The sequence below is a fragment of the Plasmodium berghei genome (genome assembly GCF_900002375.2).
Source record: "Plasmodium berghei ANKA genome assembly, chromosome: 7".
Classification (NCBI taxonomy): Eukaryota; Apicomplexa; class Aconoidasida; order Haemosporida; family Plasmodiidae; genus Plasmodium; species Plasmodium berghei.
Genome location: NC_036165.2, coordinates 84022 through 98660, shown reverse-complemented (window position 1 = coordinate 98660; position 14639 = coordinate 84022). Strand labels below are relative to the sequence as shown.

Sequence of the window (14639 nt, the reverse complement as noted above, 5' to 3'; positions counted from 1 at the left end):
ATTTTTATAATTATAATATTATTTTGAAAAGGTTAATTTTTTGTGATGTTATGTGTAACAGCCAAATCAGGTTGAGTGCCTCCCAAATTGATATATTTATTTAATTTTTTTTATATGGTAAATAAATAATGAAAATATTTGATTATTTTATATTTTTTTGCAATTTAATTTCACGATATTTTGTTTTTCCTCCCAAAAAATTAAGCATAATAATACAGTGTTTATTAAGACGAAGTAATAATAAAGAATTTTATTATAATATGAAGTTTGTAGTTAAAATCATATAACAAATTATTTTTTAGGTTACCAATTTTTTTATTTATATACATTTATATGAATAAAAAAATGTTTAAATGTAATTATTTTCGGAAACATGGAGTAAAAAAAATCAAAAATAATTATAACAATAAAATACAAGTGTGAATATATATTGTGCGTATATATTTGTTCAATTTCTTTAGCTTTATTTTAATAAAGGCTGCAAAAAATGATTTTTCGACAATAAAAAACAGTAAAATGAAATTAAATATATTTTTTATATATTTATAAAAATAAGTAATTATAATATATATGGATAATACTATTTTAAGTCTTAATAACATATACATATTATTCATGTAAAATAGTTATTTTGTTACCATAAAACACGAAGAAATAAATTAAACGTTTAAAAAAAATATAAATACAATATATATATATACATTTATGAATGTAAATTTAACTACATGATTTAGTAAACTAACAAAATACAAAATATGGCTTCTATAAATATTGAATCATATATAGAAAGTATGTAAAAAAGTTAAGAAAAAAATTAAGAAAAGTATAGCATTATATATATGTTCTTAAGATATATTATTTATTTATTTATTTATTTTAGATGAAATATTAGTCATTACTAAAGATAGTAGAATATTTACGGGGAAATTAAAAGGGTTTGATCAAACAACAAATATAATACTAGGAAATTGTTATGAAAGGATATACAAAGATTCGTTGGAAAAAATAAGCTTAGGAATATATATTATAAGAGGAGATAATGTGTAAGGATATTAAAAAGGAATATAAAAATGGAAGCAATAAGTGATGCTCACATATTTATATTTATATTCATATATAATAATTTATGCAACTAAACTTTCCATGTATTTTTTATTTTTTTAGAACACTAATAGGGGAAATAGACGAAGAGGTGGATAGAAATATACTTCAAAATAAAATTAAGCCCGAAATGCTCAAACCAGTAATGCTGATTTTAATAAAAAACAAAGACATCTTATCAAATATATTTAACCAAATATAATATATATTTGGGTATTATATGAATATCCGTTCTATAATAACGTTACACATAATAATTTATTAATTTTTTTTTATAGATAATATACTAAATTTGGATTATTTTGTAAGAAGTATCTTTTTAGTAATTTATGCGTTTGAGAATGAGTATAAATATAATATATAAGTTTTATTAATATTTTGAGGAAAATTAAAAGATTTTAATAAATAAAGGGAGATATTCTATATATACTACTAAACATATTCATGAAATATATATCCACCAACTCGATAACTATGCAATGTCTTGGAAATGTCAAAAATGTGGTATTATTTTGAATAATAAACATATATATAAACAATGAATATATGTTAGTTATTTATATAAAAAATAATAGAAATGTTAAAACGGAAAAAATAAACAAAAACTGTTTTAATGATACGGAAAAATGAATATGATCATATGGATAATATACCGCTTATTTAAGAGAAAATAATTAAAAAAAAAATTTTAATAAAAAATGCTCATCATATATGGGTATATTAATACATATATGCATGTATATAGTTATAAACAATATATGTATGAGAGCTCTTCACAGACGGAAAGTTTTACGCATTATTATAAATTTAATTATTTTACTTTTTTTTTTTTGGTTATCATGATATATAATATATTTTTTAAAGTTGCGATGTTTTCGTAACTGCTCATTATTAACATACGCTTATTTTATTATACTATCTTTTATTGTTATATTTTTTGTTATGTTTTTTCGCCTTTTATTCTTAATTTTTTAATAATTAATATTTATGCATATAGCTGTTTTTCAATTTGAAATAAAATTATGCCAACTTTATCAAATAATCGAAAAAATAAAATTATATTTTTTATAAGTGTTATTTCACATTTTTATTTCTTTCCCATACAAGTCATGAATAATGTAGATATAGGAAAATGTTTAACATTGTTAAGGATTTGTTATAGTAGTGAGTATATGAATAAATGTTGATATAGAGGGATTAAACATTCCTAACCACATTAATATTGAAAAAACAATTTATAACGTATTTATATTCGTCTGTTACTTTATTAGCTTGATGTATCATAGTCATATCAGTAATGTACATATAACCAAATTCATCATTTACAAGACCAATTGAAAATTTTTGTAAATTTGATTTATTCTTTAAAAAATGAATTAGATCTTTTGTTTCATTAATAGAAAAATTATTATGATTAGGCAAATTATTTGTATAAAGAGTGGAAACTGTATCTTGTCTGTTATTAAAATTGCAACAGTTGTTAAATGTTGTTATATCACTATTGATTGAATTTTTGTTGTAATGCATAGTTTGGGCGTCTTCCTCAATAATTGGAGTTTTTTTTTCAATAGGGATATGATTGTTTGGTTGTAAATGTGTATTTTTTATAAAATTTTTATAAAATTGTTTTATTTTACTAGTACAATAATGAATTGCGTAATCATTTTCTATTGGTATATTATTATACCAAAATATTCCAGAACCTTGAATAGGTTTAATTGATAAATTATAATAAGGGAATATAGTTTCCCCATCTTTATTTACATCATTTAAATAAATTAAAAGTGTGGCTCTCCGAAATGAGCCATCATGGTGTAAATTAAAATAATTATTTTTTTCATATTTAACTATAGCTAATGGTTCTAAATAACATAAAGGTATTTTAACAAGATCACATATAGTATTTTCTAATTCTATTATACTTTGATCTTTGGTATATATTATAGTAGAATCGTTATCGATGTGTGTTTCTTGGATCATTGATTTATTTCGAATGGTATATAAAAATACAGTTGAACTTGTTCTATTTATTGAATTTTTTAATTTATAATTTTCTTGTTTATCATTTTCATAACCAATTGATGTTTTACTTTTTTTATATTTATTTTCGCATATAGTTAAAATTTTTTCTATTAAATTTTTTGGAACAATGTTGTAAATAATTGCCATATTTTTAGGGAGAATTTGAATTTTAAAAAATATTTTTTTATTATCTTGAATTTTATAATTGTCATTTGGATTATTTGCATCTTTTCCATTTTCCTGATCTATTTCATTGCTTAAGTATAGAAGATAAGATGGGTATTTTTTGTAAAAGTAAATATTTTTTTCATTAATTACCTTTTTTATTATAGTTTCAATATTATCATTATATTCAAGATTGTTATCGTATAATTTTATTCCAAATCTGTTTTTTTCGATATTTTCAATTATTTTACTTTGATTTATGGGATTAAAAATGTTTTTTGTTTTTTGAATGATAAGATTGTCTTCATTTTGCTTTCCAAAGGCGAATTTATTGCTACCTGTTTGTTCTATATTCATTTTATCTTTCTTTATCATTATAATTATATTTATTTATAGAAAAATGAGTATTATCTTTTGGGAATTTTTTTTTGTACATAATATTTTAAGTTTAAATATTTTATGCTTTTTTTGGGTATTACACTTATTTTTTTTTTGTTCGATTCGATCTGTAATGTTGTAATTATTTTTATTTTATTAGTTTATGTTGCGCGTATGCATATACATATATACATTTTTTTTTCAGGCAATATGGTGAAATAAATATTATTTAAATATATTTTATATTTTTTCCTGATGTTGTATTAGAACAATTATATATTATTCCCTTTTTATATGTATGAATATTTTCACGCACTATATATGCATAAATGTGCTAATAAATATTTTAAAAAAAATATAAAAAAAATAATTTCACAATTTTTTATTTGTATACATTATATAAAATGTATTTTTCTTAATTATTATCATATTTTATACATATCATAATTTTAATGAAATATATATTAATTGTGTATGTGAAAAAATGGAAACCACCTTATATAATTTGGTAAAATATTTTTATAAACCCAGCACAATATTTTATTTTATTTTATTCTTATTATCAATATCACCATATTATGAACAAGAAAATAAAAAATCATCAGTTAAACGTTTATTTGCATCTTTTTGGGCATTGAAAATATGTCTTTTTTTGGCTAAACTTTCATTGAGGGTTACACGTTTTCTGCTTAGAAGTTTTTTCATTATTTCTGTCATTTCATTTTTTGTATCGTTGATATTTTTATATTTTTTTTTTATTATATTAGCACTTGATATATATACTTGTTCGTTTTTTTCGTAAGCTAGATTAGTTGTTGATGTATCTTTTAGATAATTTTCTTGTATTTCTGCATAATTCACCACCTTTTTATTTTCAATAGTTGATACTTGATCATTTGGCATTGAGTCATTTTTGTTTTCTCCAAAATAGTTGTCTTTGGTTTCCTTTAAAATATTTTTAATCGTTTCCACGGTTAATATATCCTTTACAATTTGTTTAATATTTTCTGTGTTATTTTTTTTTATTTCAAAGTTTGTGGAAGTTTCCTCATGTATGGTATCCATTATTTTAAATTTGATTTTCATATTTTTAATACTTTTTTTTTTTTTTTTTTGGAATGTTGTCTTAGGTATTTTTTTTGAAATTCGTTCACTGTCTGTATTCCTACGATTATTATTTGGAGATATCTTAACTTTTTCCTGATTCACTTTAAGGTTTTCTAACATCATAATTTCATAGTTTGTTTCATAACAAATTTGTGAATTTTTTAGTGTCAACATTTTATCAGGACTTTGATTATCTTCTATTTTTTCGATCCCATGTTCGAACGTTTTAGCGATTATTTCATTTTTATTTTCGAGGCTAATATTTTCTAATTGTTCAATAATGATAATATCCTCTTTTATTTCTTGATTAAATCCTTCGTTTATCATTTCATTCATATATTCCTTTTTTAATTCATTTATCATATCAATAAGTTTGTTTATTTCTTTTTTTATTTCTTCACAATTTTTTATTGGTAACGTGTTATAGTGAGTTATATTGTTTTCATCATATTTTACTATTATACATGTACTTTCCTTATTTTCCTTATCTTTTATAGTTAATATATCATTTGATGTGTCAATTTGAATTGCATATTTATTTTCTTCTGTTTGATCATTTAAAGTATTATCAGGTAATAAATCCTTATTATTCATCCATATAGAATCTTCAAAAATTTCTACCATGAATTTGTCTTTTTCACTATTTTGAGGGGTTTCTATTGAGCTTTCTTCTACCATATTTTTTAATAGAGGATAATTGTTTGGTTTTTTTTTGTATATTTTGTTTAATTTTTTAATTTTTTGGAATATTTCTATAGGCTTATTTTTTTCGGCCATTAATTTTGATTTTATAAATTTTTTATTTTTGTCTAAAATATTTTTGACAAATTCTTTTCTATATAGCAATTTATTCTTACTTTTTACACGTTTTTTTTTTCTCCTTATATTTGAATCTTTTGTAATTCCACTTTTAATTTCGTCTAATACTTCTTTAATCAAATGTTTTATGGCTAGTATTTCTTTTTCAATGTCGTTATGTTGGCTTTCTTTTGGTTTTATTTTCTCTACTTTTTTAGAAATATCTTTCATCATTTTTATTTTGGGATTTTCCTTTTCTAAGTCTTTTATCAGGGTTATAATTTCATCGTCTTTAGTATAATTGTTTGAATGGCACTTTAATGATAATATACTATTTTTCTTTTCATTTTTTTCGACAAAATTGTCATCGATTTTGAGAAGTTTTGGGTTATTATTAATTTTTTTTATAAAAGTTATTTTATTTTTTATTTCATCGTTGATGAGTGGTGCTACCTCTTTTTTAGTATTGCATCCAAATTCTGTGTTTTTTTTTAGTATATATATTTTGTTACTTATATATCTTGATATGTCTGATATATTTTTAATGAATACAACTATACACACATAAATTTTAAAAATTTCAGTGAAAAAAATTGTTACTTTAAAGGTATATATTATATTTGCATTTGTTTTAATCATTGCGTTTTTATTTATTTGATTTTTGTTTTGTGATTTAAATTGAAGAAGTTTCTCATATTTTTGATTTTTCGAAAAATAAAAGATAATTTTCGCATTTCTGTTAATACATTTCCCTTTATAAATGTCTAGAATAGGTGAACTATTTTTATTGTCTTTATTTTTTTTGCCCATTTTATATATTCCTTCAAGTTGAATATCTTCTATTTGCAATATTATGCATGTCTTGCGTTCGTTATCTTTGAATGTTCCATCTATGATAAGACTTTTTTTTTTTGATTTGTTTATTTTGTTATATAAACTTATTTGTTTCATTTTTTTAAATATTCCATATATATGAACAATTTTATCTTCTGTTATATCCATTTTCTTGATAATTTTGTTGGTAATAAATTTAAATATTGTTATTTTATTTTCTATATATCGTGATATGGTGCAATAATGAATTGTTATGCTTATATAATACTTTTGTCTATATATTACTATATTTTTATTTAGTGGGTTAAACATGAAATTTGACAATTTTATTTTGTTTAAATTAGGTTTTAGTGAATTATTAATTTTTTTATTTGTATTTTGTTCGATTATATGCAATATAGGCATTTGTTCTATATATTCATTTTTAATTGTGCTTATTTTTTTATTAAAAATTTCACTTGGTTTTGTTTGGGGTGTTAACATAATGAATGTGTTAAAATTCGTTTTATTTTTTTCTTTTTGGATTTTCTTAACATTCCTTTGTTTATTATTATTATTACTATTATTTCTTAAGATAGTGAAATATTTTTTTTCGATTATTATTTTTTTTTTTTCTGTTTTTTTTTGTATTTCGCTGTTTATTACTTTGTCTTTAATTTCGTTAAGAATTTGTTCGAAGTATTTTCTTTTTTGTCTATCTTCATTTTTATTGTAATCATTATTTATTTTTATCCCTTTGTCCAAATTAGGACAATTTTTATTGTTATTATTTCGATCAGTCTTGGTAATTACTTCTAATATATTCGATATAATATTTCTTTGTTTGATTATTTTACTTGATATACCATTGTTTATTTTTTGTTTTTTGGAAAAACTTTTTTGGGTTATTAATAAAGAGGGCTTTGTGTTTGGGTAACCATTCTTTTCATATATATTAATAGGTTGATTATATTTTGTAGATGTTTTAATTTCATTTGGAGATTTGTTTTTTATATTGAAATGCTGTGATTTAAAACATTTTTTGCTCAAATTTTTTGGATTTCGATTTTTCTCATTTATTTCATTTTTATTTAAAAATTGACATTTTTTTTTTTTCAAAATTTTGTCTTTTTTACTATTATTTAATTTGTGATAAGTTGACATTGTTGATTTTTGTCTCCTTGGTTCTATAAGCTTTCTCTTAATATTTTCTTCGTTCTTTTTAAGATTATTTTGGAGTAAAATAATTTTTTTTTTATAATAATCTGCCTTTATGTTTTTATTTCGCTCGATTTTGCCCATTTTCGTTTTCATTTCTTCGGATTTTCGCACTTCAATTTTGTTCACATCTGTTTTTATTCTGCCGATTTGTGCTTTTATAAGTTTGTACTTTTTTTGATTCATAGCAAATTTTGTGGTATTATTGATTTGGTTCTGCATATTTTTTTTGTCAAAGCCTTTTAATATTGTTTTATTTCCATTTTGGGAATTAAGAAATTCGATTTTTTTATCATCATTACTGCTATTATTATTAATTCTAATTTTATATTTGTTATCTGTTTTGATGGCCATTTTTTTAATAGAATAGTTGGAGTGGATATGTAGATATTTATATGAAAAAAGATTTTTGTAACATATTTGTTTTTTTGATAAATTTAATGATGCTTTTTCACAGTTTATTGGCTTTTTCATGGAATATTTAGACAATTTTTCATAATTTATATATTTTTTGGAGAAAGTATCTTTTTTCATGTTTTTCTCTTTTGGCATATTTTTATTTAATTCTACATTTCCAGAATTTCGATCATATGACTCATTGTTTTGAGTTGTTTGTGTGTTATTTATATGATTATATTTTATGGATTGGGTAACATTGAAATTGTTTTTTATTATATGTTGATTTTTAGATTGCTCATATTTTATATCTTCTTGGATAAAATCTTGAAGCTTAATTCGATTGCTACTTTTGTTTATTAGTTGATAAAGAAGATTCTCATGATAACTAGTATGATCTTTGTGAGTTATTTTTTGTTCGTTTGTTTTTTGGAGATTATTATATGGAAAAACAAATTTGGTTTGTTTTATTTTTGTGTTTTTTTGAATTTGTTCTGTTTCAATTATTATATCAGTATCGTTTTGAGGGTGTTTTATTTCTGTTTTTTGCATAAGAGTATGCCTATTTTCTTGTGGAATACTCTTTATGGGATAATAAATAGGCTCATGGTATTTATCTAATTCATTGTCTTTAATTTTTTCCGAATTTTCGATAATTTGTTTTAATTTATTTTTATTATCGTTTGCGTTTATAAGTTCATAAAGTAGACTTTCTTCACTTTTTATTTTGGTAGAAGAAATTAAATTTGATGTATTTATTTTTGGTAAATTTGTGGTGCGTGTTTTTTTTTTTTTATTCCAATAATTAATATTTTTTTCAATAAAGCTTGTTTTGTTGGAATTATAATCAATATTATTATTATTATTTTTTTTTTGTGTTTTATTTGGCAGAAAATTTGTTGTCTTGCTCTTACAATGAGTGATTGAAAAATTATTTATTACATTATTTTTATGGGAAAAAAAAGTGTGGTCATTATTATTTCCAATTTTATATTTACTTTGTTTTATTTTATTTTCGTTTTTTTCAGAATCTTCGATAAATTTTTTTAATTGATTTTTATTATCGTTTTTATTTATCAGCCCATATAGCACACTTTCTTGGCTTATTATTTTGTCTTTGTCTATTTCTAACAATTTATTATTTGTGTTATTTTCTCTTATATGGTTAATGTCCTCACTATAATTACTTATTGGTGAAGATATTGAACTAGCATATTCAGTTTTTACACTGTTACTTTTTATGTCTTTTTTTTTGAGGCAATTGTTATTATTATTATTATTTATATTATTGGGGTTAGTATGACCTTTTATTATATATTTACATCTTTTTATGTTTAGTTTCAGAATTTTCAAGTTAATTTCATTTTTTTTATAACAATCCAATTGAACATTTGCTTTTCTATTGTCATTTTTATACGTAGAAGTAATCAAATTATTTGTATACCTTTCCTTCGATTTGTTTGCTTTCTTTTTCGTATTTTTATCTTCCATTTTATTTGTTTGAATTACATGATCGTCAATTATCGTATTTGATATATTTCGTTTTTTTTGCATTGATGTTTTCTTCAGTATGCAATTAATATATTTGGTGGAGCGTTGTTGTAGGCTTATATTGATTTCATCATTGTATTTTGTATTTTTATTTTGAATACTAGATGATACATTATTTTTTTTGTGATTATTTATTATCTTATTAACATTCTTTATTTTGTTTGTTTGGCTTAAAGGGGTTTTTTCTTCTTTCTTTATTTTGCAAAATGGGGGTTCAGTATTTATTCGATTGTTTTCAAATTTATTATTGAATGAACTAATTAACGGTTGTCTATTATTTTTTTTTACGTGGTTATCCGTTTTTTTAGTTGACATTTCAGTGAAATAATAATTATATAAATTGGTTTCATTGTTTGTGAAACATTTAGAATTTATATATTTACCTTTCTGTGCCATTTTTAATTCTTGTAAATTATGTTTTTTTTTTCTTTGAGGAATTTTCATTTTTTGATTCGATAAATATTCACAAGTTGTATTATCAATATTGAAGTGATTGATTTTTTTTTTATTAGCAGTGATTTTTTTTTTTTTTTTTTGTCCTAGTATTTGCTTATTAAAATTTGTCTTTTTCAAATGGTCATTATGAACTTTTGGAATGTTTTTTATTTTCCCTTTTAAAGGGGTTATGATTTTTTTACTTAAAATTTGTTTTTTTTCTTCTTTTATGAAAGCGAATTTCTTCTTTTGTGGTATTCTGAAATCAATTTTTTGGTTCCAATCATAATTTTGATTGTTGCAAATAGTGGAGAAATTGTTTAGATACGAAAAGACAGATGGCGTTATAATTTTTTTATACAAAACATATTTTCCATTATAATGTGTGGTTATTTTTAGGGTTTTATTATATTTATCTATGTTTTTATAACAATATTTTTTTGAATAAGTTGAAATAGTTTTTTTATTATTTTTTTTTTTTCGAGCATCTCGCCTTGCATTAATCTTAGTTATTTTCATTACCGGTATGTTGTAGCATTGAGCATATATTTTTCGCTTTTTATTGGGCTTGAAATTTAATGCATGCTGAATTTCTTTTTTTGTGTCCTTGATTTGATTTTTATAAATTTGTCCATATTTTTGAATATATAAGTAATTGTACTTAGTAAATCTACAATTATGGAAAATATGCATGGGGATAGATTCTGTTAATTGTATTATATCATCTATAATATATTTGTCCCATGCTTTTTCCTTTTTTAGTACCAAATTTTTAATATGGATTTCATCATATTTTCTCTTTACTTTTTTGTTACTTATTTTTATATTGTATTTTTTTTGACTAAATAAAGATATATTGTTCACTATATGACGAGGTGTTTCATTGCTTTTGTTATAATTTTCATAATTTTCTTGCTCATTTTGATAAACCCTATTTGCATTATTACTATTTTTCGAGTAAACATAATGATATATATTACAGTTTATATGATTTTGTTTTTCTTTTTCTTCAATATTTTTAATAAAAATTTTATCATACTTATTTTTGTCTTTTTCTATGTTATATTCATTTTTTGAAATATTATTGGTTGCTTTTATAGTATGATTATTTTTTTTATTATTTTTTTGTATATATTCTATTTTTTTTTGTATTTCAAAATTAGCTTTATCTGTTTTTCGTATTATGTTTTTTGTAAGCGTTGAAATAAAATTAGCTCTTTTTTTTTTGGAAAAATTAAAAAGTTTTATAAATGGATATATGATTAAATTTGGAAAGATAGAGGGTCTTTGGAGTGGTAACAAAGGCATTTTCGGAATATTGGATTCATGAAATTGAGTTTCAAAAAAAAAATTATTATGGATTTTATATTTACTTTTTTCAATATTAATATGTTCATTTTCTTTACACATGTTTTCTTTCTCATATATTTCTAGAATAAGGTTAGTATCCCATATATTGATGTGTGTAAATGACAACTTTTGGGGGTTAACTAATCTACTGTATTTTTTATTATTAATAAAACTGGAATTTTCAAAAACTATATTGTTATTAAATAAATTATAACACTGAGAATTAATTTTAGAATGATTTTTAAGAATAATTTGTATTTTGTATGCTGCTTTTTTATCTATTTTTTTACATTTTATGACATGGGTCCTTTTCATAAATAAGTTATTTACATATTCTCTTTGAGCTTTCAATATTCTATTCCACTTTCGGTTTGAAATTTGTTTTTTCATTATGCGGATATATATATATATATATTTGCAACTATTTTTAAATGTGTTTTTTTTTCAATTTTTATAATAAAAGACAAACGACTATTTGTTTTTTATAAGTAATTGTAGTACATAAAGGGTAATGATATATATGCATGTGTGCTTGAAAATGGGTAGCATTATATAGCTGCTTAAGTTAGAGCACAGTGCTCATAAGTATATTAAAATATAAAAGACAATTAAAAACATAAGTCAAAATAGGAAATATATGTATTTTTTAAATATAATTAAATGAGTAAAAGAATAAATACATATATATACATGTGTGCGTGTAGGTGTATAACAATATACTATTTGAAGGGAATAAAACAGTGATTATATGTTTTTGTTAAAAAATAAAATAATATCGTATATTAATTATTATATAAGTCTATAACTCTGTCTTTTTTATGGTAATATTACAAGTAAAATAATTTTAACGTAATGGTGGTACCAAATAAATAGGATAACAATTAAACTGACAATGCAGTTCTTTGATAAAAAAAAATAAGCATGATAAATGGAAGGAAGACATTTTAATATACTTTGAAAAATTGTTTATTAATATGAATAGTATAAAACCATATAAAGATATTAATAAAAATTCATAATTATATGGCAAGAAAAATCTAAGGATAAAATTATGCACTTTTATTAACCACATATACATGCATATATAGTTTACTCATTTTATAAGTAATAAACATAATAATTAAAAAATTGTTGATAATATCCATAAAAAATATTTGTATATTTTACGATTATTACGAATAAGCATATAAGAGTAAAAATTCTATGTGTACAAAATAAAAACAAAAATAATATTAATTTGTAAGACTTATCCTAATTACTATTAATACAAGACATTTTGGCAATAACGGTCTTACGAATTTATGTATTTCCATAATTATAGTAAGAAAGAAAAATTTAAATATATATATGCAAGTATACCATATTTTATGTTAAAATAATTTTAAGAGTAGTTTGAGGTGTAATAATAATATAGATTCACGTGCTTTAATTAAGTCGATATACCTATATATTTTTTAAGAATATGTGGACATTATTTACATGCAAAATATATTTAAAAAAAATTTCCATTATTTAGATTAAGACATATGAAGATTAAAAAACTATTTAAATTAAGAAAAATAAGTTTTTTTTTTAAAAAAACCCTATTGAAATATCCTTAATTGGGAATAAGTATTATTTAGTAGTTATATATATGCATGCAATATTTATTTGATGGTGACAAAATAAGGCATTTACCCCTTATAAGAATAAATATTAACTTATCGTGCAATAAAGGTGCTATTTACAATAATTGTTTAACCGAGCCTTATTGATAATGCTTATTTATTTTTGTGTTTGAAAAGTGAATATTCTTATGCATAAAAGATTTATATAATTTAGGAAATTAACATTTATAGCAAAATGTAATACACAAATGATATTATATAGTAATATATTATCATTGAATTAGATAAAAAATAAAAAGATGATATATAAGCGGATATATATGCATGCTTTTTTATTTGTACCCTTAACTATTCTGAACATATATTAAACTTTAAATATAGTATATGCTATAAAATAATATATTTCACACATTTTTCATTACTTAGAAAAATTTGTGATATAAGCATATTCACGAAATAGGGTAAAGACGAAAAAATATTAATTTAGCTTACATAAGTAAAAAAAAATATTTAATTAATTGGCTGGTGCTTATTTTTATGTTTGACTTTGTATATCCCATTATGAGTTGTTTATGGATGAATGTTATCACTAAAAGGAAACACATATCTGTCCATTTTTTGTTCATAACTAGCATTTCGCAGCGTTATACATATATGCCGCATTCAACGATAGTATATATACAAAATAATAATACATTCCATAAAGGAATAACTAATATCTAAAAATAGATAGAAATATTATAATTTTTTTAGGAATATTTATTTAGTCAATGATTTTTAATAATCATTTAAAGCTACTACAAAATTACGCAAATGTTTATTTACTATTATTTTTATTTCTTTTTACTATTTAATATTATGCAGATTGCTTTTTATTACAATTTTGATATATAAAATAATTTATTGCTTGCATATTTTCTTAAAAAAGAAAAATATCAATTTTTTAAATAAAGTGAATGATTACACCTTCCCCTTCATTACATTCATTCCATATGTTTCTTATAATTATTCTATGGATGTGATTAAGACTATTATTTATAGGAAGCATATGTAATTTTTTAATGGGTATGTACCCAACAATGTATTATATATATTATATAATTATTACGAAGCGTAATTGCGGCATAGTGTTTTTTACCTTAATGCTACAAAATTTTCTTATGGGATAATATTAGATATAAATAGAAAGATTAACCCTTAATTTTCCTAAGTATAAAAAAAGGCTACTAATGTATAATAGGACTTGCTGAACACACTTTTATCTTTTGATTATAGTTTTAACCATAAAGTAGAAATAACAATACATATAAAGCTATTATTTTATTTAAAAATATAAATAGATTTGTATATTTTTTCATTTTTATTGCGTGATAATTCTTAAAATAAAAATACATCCATCGTTATTTTATTTATTATAAAAAAAATAAAAATACCAAATTAAAAAAATATAATGAATAAAAAACAATTATGGTACAAAAATGGAAATGTATATAGCCTAAATTATTTTTTAAACGGCTTAATATAATATGCAATAGTAACACAATTATTATATATGTTTTATATATATGAAAAAAATGCATACGTCATCTAAATATTTATTTTTCTTCATCAATAAAATATATCCTAAAATATTAGGGTACAAAAGAAAATTTTTATTTTAATATATTATTATTTTATCCCACTTTCGTATTTACTTAT

General features: G+C 21.3%; 3 protein-coding genes across 3 annotated transcripts; 1 reads left to right on the top strand and 2 right to left on the bottom strand.

Moving 5' to 3' along the window:
- Positions 1 to 755: 755 nt before the first annotated feature.
- On the top strand, positions 756 to 1391 carry PBANKA_0701400 (U6 snRNA-associated Sm-like protein LSm8, putative; the record flags this gene model as incomplete). Its single annotated transcript, XM_034563911.1, has 4 exons — positions 756 to 789; positions 881 to 1043; positions 1165 to 1243; positions 1380 to 1391. The coding sequence occupies 4 exons, from the start codon at positions 756 to 758 to the stop codon at positions 1389 to 1391; spliced, it is 288 nt and encodes a 95-aa protein (XP_034420760.1).
- Positions 1392 to 2298: 907 nt separating this feature from the next.
- Positions 2299 to 3663, bottom strand: PBANKA_0701300 (prolyl 4-hydroxylase subunit alpha, putative; the record flags this gene model as incomplete). Its single annotated transcript, XM_034563910.1, has 1 exon — positions 2299 to 3663. The coding sequence occupies one exon, from the start codon at positions 3661 to 3663 to the stop codon at positions 2299 to 2301; it is 1365 nt and encodes a 454-aa protein (XP_034420759.1).
- A 579-nt stretch (positions 3664 to 4242) lies between these two features.
- PBANKA_0701200 (conserved Plasmodium protein, unknown function) lies at positions 4243 to 11724 on the bottom strand (the record flags this gene model as incomplete). The annotated part of the gene is made up of 1 exon (XM_034563909.1): positions 4243 to 11724. The coding sequence occupies one exon, from the start codon at positions 11722 to 11724 to the stop codon at positions 4243 to 4245; it is 7482 nt and encodes a 2493-aa protein (XP_034420758.1).
- Between the last annotated feature and the right edge of the window lie 2915 nt (positions 11725 to 14639).